Raw genomic sequence first — 13,848 nt, 5'->3', positions numbered from 1 at the left:
GCCCTCTTTTCCCCCCTTTCCCTCCGCTCCTCCACCTCTCCCTTCCCCTCCCCTCAGCACTGTACTTGTCCGCTAAACTGTATATTTTTTCATTACCCTATTCATTTTGTTAATGAGATGTACATCACCTTGATTCTATTTATTTGCTATTGTTTTAATGAGATGTTCATGCCCTTGATTCTATTTATTGCTATTGTTTTTGTCTGCCTGTCTCCCCCGATTAGACTGTAAGCCCGTCAAAGGGCAGGGACTGTATCTATCTGTTACCGATTTGTACATTCCAAGCGCTTAGTGCAGTGCTCTGCACATAGTAAGCGCTCAATAAATACTATTGAATGAATGAATGAAAGTACTATACTCCCCACTGGGATAGATACAAGACAATTAGGCCAGACGCACTCCCTGACCCGAAATGGGGCTCACACTCTGAGAAGGAGGAAGAATGGGCATTGGATCCCCATTTTACAGGTGAAGAAACAGCCTTGGGTCAACCCATATTCACTCATATATTCAATCGTATTTATTGAACTCCTATTGTGTGCAGAGACCTGGGCTAAGTACAGTAGAACAATAGTTACATTCTCTGCCCACAACAAGCTTTCAGTCTAAAGGCAGGGAGACAGACAACAGTACCAATAAATAAAATTACAGATATTCACATAAGTGCTCTGGGGCTGGGAGAGGGGGAAAAGCAAAGGGTGCAAGGCAGGGTGATGCTGAAGGGAGTGGGAGATGAGGAAAAGTGGGATTTAGTCTGCGAAGGCCTCTTGGAGGAAATGTGCCTTCAATAAGGATTTGAAGGCAGGGAGAGTAATTGTCTGTAGGATCTGAGGAGGGAAGGCGTTCCAAGCCAGAGGTGGGATGCAGGCTAGGGGTTTGCAGGGAGACAGGACGAGATAGAGGCATAGTGAGAAGGTTAGCACTAGAGGAGCAAAGTGTGTGGGCTGGGCTGTAGAAGGAGAGAAGCGAGACGAGGTAGGAGGGGACAAGGTGATGGAATGCTTTAAAGGCATTGGTGGGCTTTTTTTGGTTTGATATGGCAGTGTATGGGCAAACACTGGAGTTTTTTGAGGAATGGAGTGTCACTTCCCAAATGTTTTTGTAAAAAAAGTGATCCGGGCAGCAGAGTGAACTGTGGAAAAGAGTGGGGAAAGAAAGGAGACTGGGAAGTCAGCAAGGAGGCAAGGATGGTGATGCTATCTACAGTGATGAGGAAATCGGAGGGAGGACAGGGTTCGGATGGGAAGATGAGGAGCTCTGTTTTGGACACGCTAAATTTGTAGTGACTTCTCTCCAAGTAGAGATGACTTGAAGGCAGGCAAGTGGCGGGAGCCGGAATTAGAACTCAGGTTCTCTGGGTCCCAGGCCTCAGTGCTTTCCACTAGGCCACATTGATGCTTCTAATGATCACAATGTTCCTTCTTTCAGGGGAAGCTAGAGAATGCGGACCACCTCCGCCTATTGACAATGGAGACATCACCTCTTTCCCGTTACAAAAATACCCTTCAGGAGCCAAAGTGGAATACAAGTGCCAGAACTTTTATAAACTGGAGGGTTCCAAAGATGTGACGTGTGAAAATGGAAAGTGGTCAAACCCACCGTCGTGCTTAGGTAAGTGCTAAATATTCTCTGGGATCATAAGATGATCCAGGAGTGAAGACACAAGTGTGAGAATTAAAATGACACAATATGTCACTTGATCTGTCCTCAAAATTTATGAAGATCTCTCTTAGTGCAGAATTGCCAACAGGTTTTTATGTCCATGGCCCCAGTGAGATTGGGGCATCTTTCCCAATCAGGGGTGTAGGATTCAAGTAGGGCAACAGAAAAAGAAGAGCAACATTAAAGATGAGTGTGAATGATTCTCACTATTGATGAAAGACAAACTAACTCAATTGGAAAAAGCCCCTTGTCCCATCTACATAGGGATTAAAACCTATTTTATCCCTTCATTCAATGGTATTTATTGAGCATTTATTCTATGCAGAACACTGAACTCAGTGCTTGGAAGAGCACAGTACAAAATAAACAGACACTTTCCCTGCCCACGGCAAACTTAGTTTGGGGTGGGGGGTTGGGGAGGGCAGCGACAGACATTAATATAAATAAATTAATTACAGATGCCTATGTAAGTGCTGTCGGACAGGTGGGGCAGAAAAACAAAGGGTGCAAGTCGGTGATGCAGAAGTGGGTGGGAGAAGAGAAAAGGGGAACTTAGTCAGGGAAGACCTCTTGGAGGAGATATGCCTTCAATAAGGCTTTGAAGGTGCTGGTGGTCGGGGGGGGAGTAATTGTCTCGATCCTTGTCATAAGGTAAGGGTTTAATAAATGTTGTAGTAATAATAATGAAAATAATGATAATGAAGCAAGTATCAAAATCACCACAATTGTGAGAAATATATTTATTCCTAAATCAAAATTTTCCCTTATTCCTACATTATGAAAGCTGTTCAAAATTTGTGGGGTTCCACATCCTCAATTTCTTCTTAAGGCTTTGTAACATGGGAATTTGCTTTGTCTCCTGAACACAGAATCTGATCTTGCCCCTCCCCTAACCGACAAAATAAAGTTGCTGGCCTTCCTGATTGACAGGTTTTGTGTATTTAGTCAATCTGGGTTTGGACATGTACAGATTTATGTAGAAAATAAATCTAACCTCACAATTTGGTGACAAATGATTACTTGGCTGGGCAAAAGGTACAAAGAAAAAGGGCTGGACAAATATGTTGAGAATGAGGGGCAAGTGGTGACCAACTATCATCTTTGTTCCCAAGGCTGAATCAGAAGGAAAAGGGCAATCGTTTTCCCAGGCAAATGGATTAGACCTAAAGATGTTCTTTTGAATTGGGGAATGGGCTGGGCACACCGAGGGGAAGGAAGGATCAGGGAGACAGTGGAAATGAGGAAGGTTAAGATGAGGTAGATTGTAGGTTGAGAGGGGATGGATTGGGGGCTGGGAAGGTCTAAGATTTTATCCAAATAGACCTCAAGCTAATCTTCAGACTGTAACTATTTTATTTAACCCTGAAAACCCTGTCACAATTCTAGTTAGATAAATCCCTTGACTTTGCTGATCACTGATAATAGATGATCATTGTCATTCTATTCTGACAGACTCATGTACGGCATCTCCCGAAGATATGGCAAGAAACAATATACAGTTGAAATGGGGAAGCTGGGAAAAAATATACTCTGAAACTGGAGATATCATTGAATTTGCATGCAGAAGTGGATTTAAGAAAGCTGAAGGATCACCTCCTTTTAGAGCGCAATGTATAAAAGGAAAATTGACCTATCCCATCTGTGTTCACCGTAAGTTTCCTTGTTCAATGAAAGGGGTTATTAGAAAAAGAAATTTCACTACTACTTTATGCTACTAATTCAGGTATTCCCAAACACTACAAAAATGTAGTTTGAAGTCAGTCAATGGTATTTGAGTGCTTACAGTGTGCAGAGTATTGTGCAAAGCATTTAGGAACATATAAGTCACTTAACGCCTCTGTGCCTCAGTTTCCTCTGAGGCATCTGCCAAATGTGAATTCTATGCCTGTTCTTCCTCCTACTTACACTGTCAGCCTCGTGTGGGAACATGATCACCTTGTTTCTTGTACAGTCCTTCGCACATGGTAAGTGCTGAAAATGCCACATTTATCATTATTACAATGCCCATCGCCAACCCATTTTCTCCCCTCACCCTGCCATCCACATCACCCATCGCTATCCCAAGGGTTCCCCTAATGTCCCCAGACTTTGTCTCATGTAACTCCCTCCCCTAACTTCCTCCCCTCTGGCATTTTGGAGGTGTGTCCTCAAAAAGGCTGTGAAGTGGAGGATAGTAATTTTCTGTTGGATTTGAGGAGGGAGGATGTTTGGCCAGAGGCATGATATGGGCGAGGGTTCAGCGGTGACATAGATGAGATCGAGGCACAGTGAGAAGCTTACCATTAGAGGAGCAAAGTGGGTGGGCTGGTTTGTAATAGGAGAGTAGCAAGGTGAGGTAGGAATGGGCAAGGCGATCTCATGCTTTAAAGCCAATGGTGAGGAGGTTTTGTTGTATGAGGAGGTGGATGGGCTTCCTTGAAATGTAAGAATGTATGACACTGGGCCTTTGTCACCTGGGGGCTAGGCAGCCACACCCTGATCTGACTGCAGAGAAAGAGGGAAGATGAAGAAATGTGAACTTCTTGTCCGCAGCAGATCGGGAAGGAAATACCCTATAATCCTAGTAGTTCGAATGGCTGCTGAGCAGGTCAAGCTGAAGCCACTCGGGGGAGAGATCTCAGTGTCTTTGGCCAGGTCTTCGTCCCGGGCAGTGTCGGCTCCCTCCCTCCCTCTTCACCTCTGACAGATCACCAATCTCCGCACCTTCAATGCCTTATAAAAACTACATCTCCTCTAGGAGGTCTTCTCTAAGACCTCATTTCCCCTACTCCTTCCCCCTTCTGCATCACCGATGCACTTAGATCTTTAGTCTTGAAGATTCAATATTCACCCCACTCTCAGCCCCTCAGCACTATGTACCTATCCATAATTTATCAATGTCTGTCTCTCCCTCTAGACTGCAAAATTGTTGTGGGCAGGAAACGTGTCTACCAACTCTGTTGTTTTGTACTTTCCCAAGCGCTTAGTACAGTGAGAGCTTAATAGGTATCATTGGTTGATGGATGATTGATTGAAGGCACTTACAATCAGCCTCTAGAGTCAGCTCACTGTGGGAAGGCAAGCAAGGTGTAGTTGAGAGAGCACAGGCCTGAGCACAGAAGGTCATGGGTTCTAATCCCTGCTCCGTAACTTGTGTGCTGTGGGAAGTTGGGCAAGTCCCTTCATTTTTCGGTGCCTCAGTTACCTCATCTGTAAAATGGGAATTAAGACTGTGAGCCCTTTGTGGGATGGGGACTGTGTCCAACCTGATTTGCTTGTATCCACCCCAGAGCTTAGTACAGTGGCCACTCAGTAAGCATTTAACAAGTACCACAATTATTATTATTGCTGTTCTATTGTACTCTCTCTAGCACTTAATACAGTCCTTTGCACACAGTAAGCACTCAATAAATATGATTGAATGTTTGCATGAACTTAATATGTTGAATCTTCTTCCCTAACTAGAGAATTTCATGCTCACCTTTCATAGAGAAGCAGCGTGGCTCAGTGGAAAGAGCACGGGCTTTGGAGTCAGAGGTCTTGGGTTTGAATCCCGGCTCGGCCACTTGTCGGCTGTGTGACTTTGGGCAAGTCACTTAACTTCTCGGTGCCTCAGTTACCTCATCTGTAAAATGGGGATGCAGACTGTGAACCCCACGTGGGACACCCTGATTCCCCTGTGTCTACCCCAGCGCTTAGAACAGTGCTCGGCACATAGTAAGCGCTTAACAAATACCAACATTATTATTATCAGTTGTTCATATTACTGTATCTTTAACCATTACATGTCTTTTCACTGTTAAATTCATACAATTTCACAAATCTTACATGTATTGACAAGACTTTCTTTGGTTATATCATTTCTATAGGTTAATCCCTAGGAAGAAATGAGGACGAAAAGCCCAGCATCAAACAGTGGATTTGTTGCCAACATTTGAAGATTAATCTCAAAATACAATATTCTGAAGCATTTTCTGCTAGATAGGGCTTATATATCAATTTCTTCATGTGTTCATTTTTTAAATTTGCCATGCTTGTGTCAATACAGTGGTCTGCTTGGAGTTGACAACAATCAACTGTGTTCATAGCAATATTAATACTGTTAATACTAAAGTATATAAAATTAATATGGAGTATATATCAATGAATTTAGATTCATTAATTTCCAAATTAATACCTTTACCTTTTACCTTCAGTTCAGAATGAATTTCTGTTCAGGATTTGGTCTGACATCATGCTAGATATGAACTGCAAACCTCTGGGTTATCAATAAATCATACTGTCTCAACCACTGCTTCAGAGGTACATAAGAGCCTATGGAACAGATGTTTGGAAAACAACGGAAATAATCCAGTGCTTCTGTCACACTGGGTAAAAACACCTTCTTAAAACTTGCTTCACTTGGCAATATCCAACAATTTCTCTGACACTTCTCCATCTGGGAACCATTTTGTAAGATCTTAAAATCTAATTTACATTAAATGTTGCAATTGTTCAGTGTGCAGTGCTAATTACTATTGAGAGTTCATTCATTTCTGCTTGAGACAAGCTATTAAAATCCACATTTCTGTCAGCTCTGTTGCATTATAACAAATTCAAGATGGCATTCTGGCACTGCCCTCCCCTTCTTGCTTTATGTTGGAGACAGAGGTACCCAAAGGATGAACTGGTAAGTCATGGGGTTTGCAGAAGTGTTATTTATGGGAAACCCAAGTATTAGAGCACCACTCTGCTCCACTGCCATCCCTAGCCATTGGTTCCCATTGACCCAGAAGGGTCTGAAGCCTCGCCCTATGGGTTGAGAGAATATCACAATCTCCCCAAATCTCCTTTTGGCCCCTCCTAATTTCCTATGCCTCTCCCTGCTCCACCCCAGAGATGGGTTCCCGTGTCCCTACATGACTTTGGGTGGCCTGGGGCATTAATGGCATAAGGCTGCATATTTTTGGATGTTCCCTGGTTAAGAGTCTGCATGGCCCTTGAAAGAAGTCACAGCCAAGTCATCTCTGAACTTGGAAAAACCTCTATCTGACTGTCCACTGAGGTGGGAGAGCCTTCCTGTCACTCCATGACTGCTGCTCTATCCTTCTCCACTCCTCTGTTCTTTTGTGAACATAGTTTCAACTCCCTTTCTGGACATGATGGGACCACTTGGTTCTCCCTACAGTCTGATTGTTCTCTCTGCTGTTTTTAGTGACAGTTCTGATCCCATCATCTCACTTTATGCTCCAATCGCCACCTTAATGGGCCCTATCCTCCTCCTGTTCCTTCTTATGCTACCAGAGATGCATTATTGAGAATTCCAGATTTTATACGTATCAACCACACACACCCCCAACCTCAGCATCAGCAGTCCAAGAGTGCTCTAAGGTGACGTGCTCTGACAGGAATGCCAATAGTTCCTGACATCATCATCATCATCCTAATTAATAATTATGGTATTTGTTAAGCGCTTACTATGTGCCAAGCACTGTTCTAAGCACTGGGTTAGATACAAGTTAATCAGGTTGTCCCACGTGGGGCTCACAGTCTTAATCCCCATTTTACAGATGAGGTAGTTGGGGCACAGAGACGTTAAGTGTCTTGCCCTAGGTCACACAGCAGATAAGTGGCAGAATCAGCATTAGAACCCACATACTCTGACTCCCAAGCCTGCGCTCTTTCCACTGGATTGAGTGTTCAATGTTATCGCAGCAACATGGCTGCAGTGGGTGGGATGTATGACTAGAATGGGTGCTTACAGATAGTTACTCAGCTGCTGCATCAGTCCTGCCATGATTAAGTCACTAAAGAAAGCAAGCTCTGTAGAGACTCTATTTCCAGGGCCAGGAGGAAGGCTGTAGGGAGAGTTCTGGACACCAGTAGCTCTGGGCACCAGTCTCCAGTGGCTTCTGCGGAGACTTCAACCTAATATCCCTGGGAGCAACCCTGAATTTGGCATCAGGCCGGGGCAGTGAGGGTCTCGGCAGGGTCTTTCAGCTGGCTGGGCTGGCTGCTCCTGTCCCCCAGTACAGCCACCCGCCTGGCTGCCGGCAGTCAGTGGGGAGGTGAGAGGGAAGAGCAATTAGAAGGTGGGAAATCAGGGATCCAGCTGCTCTTATAAAGACTTGCAGATCCTTCTTTTCTTCAGTGGGGGGTAGGAGGGAGGTTAGAGGGGAGACATGCAAAGGACCCCACAGACATCTCGACTCCAGGAGCCCGAAGGCAGCAGAAGGCAGGCTCGCTACCTGGATTTTCTTACTCTGCTCTGGACCTCCTAGGCCCTGGACCCACCCCAGAGAGTAGGTCTGTTTTAGTCATCTGGGGGCACCAGAACTCAGCCCTTGGCCATCTCTCTTGGCCATCAGCTCCTCCCTGGAGCACGCGCTGGTGCCCAGGCTTAGGGTGGCTGAGGGATCTCTTAGGCTCAGGCAGATGCCATTACCCTGGGTATGGTTCGAAGGACAGATCTGGGAACCAGGGACCACTAGGCTCCATAGTCCCTCCGTGCCCCACCCCTGGGACTGGCAGTAGGGCCAAAACTGGATTCTGGACATTCGCACTCCCACACCACATGATGCTGCCCATGGCCGCTTTATGGCTCCATGTCCACTCCATGTCAGGCTCTCCAGGCTGGGGCTGAGGCTGGACTCCTGCTCCCTGCACTGCAGGTCCACTTGCTGTTCACCACCACCCAATACCATCCCCTCCAGGGCCCGGGTCCCTTCGCCTCCTGTCCATCCGCTGCCACTGCCCATTCCTTTCACCTCTTCAAACTGTCCACATTCCTAATCTTGTGATCTTGGATCTCATGGTTCCTATGTAAATAAACAGAAGAACATTAAAAACTTTGTGGCAGAGATGTTTTTATTTCAGGGTCAGTAGGAGGGAGGGAAGATCCCTGAAAAAAGAAAAATGGCTGCCACCCAAAGCTAACACTGGTGATGGGTTGGGGATACCACACATTTTTGGCATTCATTTTGATGGACTCATCTGTTTGAGTGCCATCTTGAATGTCCCAAGTGGTGGTCAATTTGCGGGCGTCTGGACACATATTGCCCTGACATATTCTGCTCTGATGTGATCGCTTTCCTCACTTACCACCTGGCCCTTGATTATCCTATGTCTCAATGCTTGCTAATGAACTGATTCCATATTTCAGAACCTATTGGAAAATGGCCTGTGTACTGAAATGAAGAGCTCATTCACTGAGCCAGAAACAATTCCTTACCCAAAATATATCTTGACTCTGTAATAGCTCGAGCAAGTAAAGAATGTTGGGAAAAAAGACCATCTCATGCAGCGTGAAAAAGCTGCAAATTAACAGGGAACACCAATATAGATGCTATTAGCAGTTCCATTCAGAAGCATGTATGATGCAGAGAAGCAGCGTGGCTCAGTGGAAAGAGCACGGGCTTGGGAGTCAGAGGTCATGGGTTCTAATCCCGGCTCCGCCACTTGTCAGCTGTGTGGCCTTGGGCAAGTTACTTAACTTCTCTGTGCCTCAGTTCCCTCATCTGTAAAATGGGGATGAAGTCTGTGAGCCCTATGTGGGACAACCTGATTACCCTGTATCTACCCCAGTGCTTAGAACAGTGCTCGGCACATAGTAAGCGCTTAACAAATGCCAACATTATTATTAATGTTAATAAAGCTGTTACAGTTTCAATTTAAAATCACAATACTTAAGAAAAAGATATAATTTTATTTTATTCATAAATGCCCAAATTGCCACACTCCTGTTTCAGTATTTGAATGGAAGGTATTCAGCCTGCTATTGGCCACTTTCAGAGATATATGGAGAAACTAAATCAAACAGCACAATATTTTGACATGTGATTACTTGACTGGACAAAAGGAGAACAGGAGTTGGAAAAATTTCTTCGGAGTAATGGAAACCTGATGGCCAACTCTCATTTCATGCACCGAGACTGAATCAAAAGGAAAAATGCTAACATTCTATCCAAAGAATGTGTTAGACCTAAGAAGCCTTGATTATTCTAACAGTCTCCTCGTTGACCTCCCTGTCTCCTATCTCTCCCCACTCCAGTCCGTACTCCATTCTGCTGCCCAAATCATTTTCCTTCAAAAATGTTCAGATCATTTACCCCACTCCTTAAGAAACTCCAGTAGCTGCCCATCCACCTCCACATCAAACGACAACTCCTCACCATTAGCTTTAAAGCACTTCATCAACTCGCTCCCTTTTATCTCACCTTGCTACTCTCCTACTAAAACCTATCCTGGACACTTCATTCCTCTAATAGATTCCTCTAATGAGAAGCAGCGTGGCTCAGTGGAAAGAGCACGGGCTTTGGAGTCAGAGGTCATGAGTTCGAATCCCTGCTCGGCCACATGTCAGCTGTGTGACTTTGGGCAAGTCACTTAACTTCTCGGTGCCTCAGTTACCTCATCTGTAAAATGGGGATGAAGACTGTGAGCCCCACGTGGGACAACCTGATTCCCATGTCTACCCCAGCGCTTAGAACAGTGCTCGGCACATAGTAAGCGCTTAACAAATACCAACATTATTATTAATATTCTCACTGTACCTCGATTTTATCTGTCTCACCATTGATCTCTCACCCACATCCTACCTCTGGCCTGGAATTCCCTGCCTCCTATCACACAGACAATTGCTCTCCCCAACTTCAAAACCTTATTGAAGGCACATCTCCTCCAAGAAGCCTTCCCTTACTAAGCCCTCCTTTCCTCTTCTCCCTCTCCCTTCTGTGCCGCTCTTACTGGCTCCTTTATTTATCCTCCTTCCCATCCCCAGAGCACATATGTATATATCTGTAATTTATTTATTTATATTAATGTCTGTTTCCTCCTCTAGACTGTGGGCTCGTCATGGGTGAGAATGTGTTTATTTGTTGTTATATTGTAACCTCCCAACCACTTAGTGCAGTGCTTTGCACACAGTAAGAGTTCGATAAATACAATAATGAAATAAATGAATGAAGCGGTGAAGCAGCATGTTCTACTGGACAGAGCATGAGCCTGGGAATCAGAGGACCAGGGTTCTTTCTAGTCCTGCTTCTGTCGCTGGCCTGTTGTGCGACCTTGAGCAAATCACTTAACTACTTTGTGTCTCAATTATCTCATCTGTGAAATGGAGATTAACACTGTGAGTCCTAGGCGGAACAAGAATTGTATCCAACTTGATTAGCTTGTATCTACCCCAGCGCATAGTACATGCTAAGTGCTAAACATATACCATTAAAACAATAGAAATAGAATAAAATAAGATGGAATGAAATAAAAACTTAAGGAAGACTGCTGTGTATGGTGTACAGTGGGCAGGGCTAAATAAGAGGAGGGGAGACAGTGGAAGTGAGGAAGGTTGAGATAGAGTAGGTAGTGGGCTGGGAAGGGAGGGGAACCCCAAAGGTCAACGCTTTCACCCAAATAGGCCACATGCTTAACTTCAACCTTCGATTTTTTTGTTTAACCCTGAAAAAATGGTCAAAATTCCAGTTAGATCAATAGTTTGATTTTAGGGACCTTTGATATACACAGTCATCACTAGACTGTCTAGACTCTGAGCTTCCTGTGGGCAGGGAATGTGTCTACTGACTCTGTTCAATAGTACTTTTCTAAGCACTTAATACAGTGCTCTGTACACTATATATGCTTAATAAATGTTATTGATTGATTGACTTCATTACCTAAGGCTAAATTAGTGGGATCTTACTGCAAAATATTTGAAATGACATAAAGCAATTACAAGATCAATTAATCAATTGATAAATGCAGATTGTAAGTTGCTCTACACTGTAAGCTCCTTGTGGACTGGTAACATCTCTACCAACTTCGTTATAAGTTGTGCAGTAAGTGCACAGTAGATATGATTGATTGACTGATAAACATTCTTTGTGATTTGTGAGAGTCACTATCTTCACAGATATAGCATATCACTCTAGCAAATAGGTCAAATTTAGTGGAAGCTGAATGAGAAAACAAAACTCATAAAACTGCATTTTTTTGCGAAGTTTATGTAACTTATCGAAGTCTTGATTGCGAAAGAGCATTTACGAAATGAAATTCCTGTCAAAAAAGGATTTAAAAACAAGGTCATTCTATTTCCCACTCTGCCTTCTCAGAAAGCAGCTGAGCTGAAATGATAATTTGATGAGATCTGAGGTTTATGGTTTTAAGCTGTTGCCCTGCAAAGCCCAACACACTTTAAAACACCCTGAGGGAGTACATTCCTGTGCTTTTAAGAAAAATGCAAGGAAAACATGTCATGACTGAGTGACCAGTGACTGCACATTGAGAATCATGATTGAAGTCTGGCCAGAGTTTAGGAGGGATTGTCAGATCTTCCAACACTTATGGAAATTAATGGGCAGAGCCACCAATCCCTGCCTTTATTTGTGGACTGCTTATCCAGCCCCATTTAGAGCAGTTCCTCAGCAGGAAGAGTTCGTAACCAGTAATCACAATATTGGCCACTAAATGTGTCCCTCTACTCTTCTCAGATATTAAAAATGGGATTTCTGCAAAGGATTGTTTTTTTAGTATCATGGACATACTGTGCTGCACAAGGTAAGATTACCAACTGGGGGAGTCCTTAACTCATATTTAGAAAACAGAGAAAAGAATTACCATCATACTTTCTGAAAAAGTACCCCTTAACTGTTTAATTGTGTTTCTGTCATTACTGTATTGTCCTACCTGCAATCTATGTTTGCCTCCAAGGCTAGGTTGTAAGCTCCTTGAGAGTAGGGATATATGTACTATTTTACTCTCCCAAACATGTAGTTCAGCATTTTCCATTTACTAAGTGTACAATAACTACATATTGATTGACGTGGTTGTGATTGACTTGCTTTGTGATTCCTGCACATACTGTGTAAACCAATGAGAATCTGTCTAGTTCAATGACACCTTTAGCTCTTTCCTTTATCACTGTATTCCTTGTCAAAAGATTATGAAATTCTAATCATATTCAAGGGTACCTATGCTGTGAAACAATCTTAAAATGTCTTCCCACCCAACCTCACAACAATAAATTGCAAAGGTTTTTGAATAAGATTTTCCATCTTGGGGTGTATGTAATCAATCTCATTTCCTGAGGGCTTACCGTGTAAAGAGCACTCTGAGAGCTTGGGAGAGTATAGTATAACAGAATTGGTAGACAGGTTCCCTGCCCACAAGCTTACTGTCTAGAGAAGGACAGACATTAATACAAATAAATCAATTATGACTATGTACATAAGTGTTGTGGGGCTGAGAGAGGGGTGAAAAAGGAAGCAAATCCAAGAGCAACGACAAGCAGAAGGAAGTAGTAGAGAGAAATTATTTGAACTCTTGTTCCCTAGAATATCAACTAAAATAATCAGCAAAAAACACAGCCATTAGAGATTTCTGTTATTAATGTGAAAGTAGCTTAGCTCCCTGTGATCGGCTCCTATTTGTTCAAGTCTTTCTAGCCAAGAGTCAATACTTAGTATTACAATTTTTACAAATATATTCTCTATCCTTCATTATGACAGAAATAAGAAAAAATTGTTTTGTCCATTACTCATTTTTTTACCATTTCTTTATAATCACATTATTTAGCTAAATAAACTATTTCACCTACATTTTGGACTCCCAAAAGTGAAGTAGCTAAATGCAAATCAATTAGTTTAGTGGGAAGCAGCATGGCCTAGTAGCAAGAGAACAGGCTTGGGAGTCAGAGGACGTAGGTTCGAATTCTGCCTCTTCCACTTGTCAGCAGTGTGATTTTGGGCAAAACACCCAGTGCTTAGAACAGTGCTCTGCACATAGTAAGCACTTAACAAATACCAACATTATTACTTATCTTCTCTGTGCCTCAGATACCTCATCTGTAAAATGGGGATTAAGAATGTGAGCCCCATGTGGGACATGGTTGTGTCCAACCAATTTACCTTGTATCTACCCCAGCACTTAGAACAGTGCCTGACACATAGTAAGTGTTTAATAAATACCATTATTAAGAAGCAGGATGGCTTAGTGGAAAGAGTACTGGTTGGGAGTCAGAGATTCTGAGTTCTAAACCAACCTCTGCCACTTGTCAGCTGTGTGACTTTGGGCAAGTCACTTCACTTCTCTGTGCCTCACTTATCTCATCTGTAAAATGGGGATTAAGAACGTGAGCCCCACGTGAAACAACCTGATGACCTAGCATCTACCCCAACATTTAGAACAGTGCCTTGCACATAGTAAGTGCTTAAGAAATGCCATTATTGAGAAGCA

General features: G+C 43.4%; 1 protein-coding gene across 1 annotated transcript in view; it reads left to right on the top strand.

Annotated features, from left to right (window-relative positions):
- The window catches only part of LOC100087841 (complement factor H-like), a 121,460-nt gene that overhangs the window by 65,194 nt on the left and 42,418 nt on the right, over positions 1-13,848 (top strand). Inside the window, exons 24-27 of the mRNA XM_039914354.1 lie at positions 1,429-1,611; positions 3,115-3,312; positions 7,586-7,688; positions 12,068-12,171. Of these exons, the coding sequence (XP_039770288.1) occupies positions 1,429-1,611; positions 3,115-3,312; positions 7,586-7,688; positions 12,068-12,171 (588 nt within the window). The remainder of the gene's footprint in view (positions 1-1,428; positions 1,612-3,114; positions 3,313-7,585; positions 7,689-12,067; positions 12,172-13,848) is intronic.

The sequence above is a fragment of the Ornithorhynchus anatinus genome, chromosome 16 (genome assembly GCF_004115215.2).
Source record: "Ornithorhynchus anatinus isolate Pmale09 chromosome 16, mOrnAna1.pri.v4, whole genome shotgun sequence".
NCBI classification, from domain to species: domain Eukaryota; kingdom Metazoa; phylum Chordata; class Mammalia; order Monotremata; family Ornithorhynchidae; genus Ornithorhynchus; species Ornithorhynchus anatinus.
This window is presented reverse-complemented; position numbering and strand designations above follow the sequence as displayed.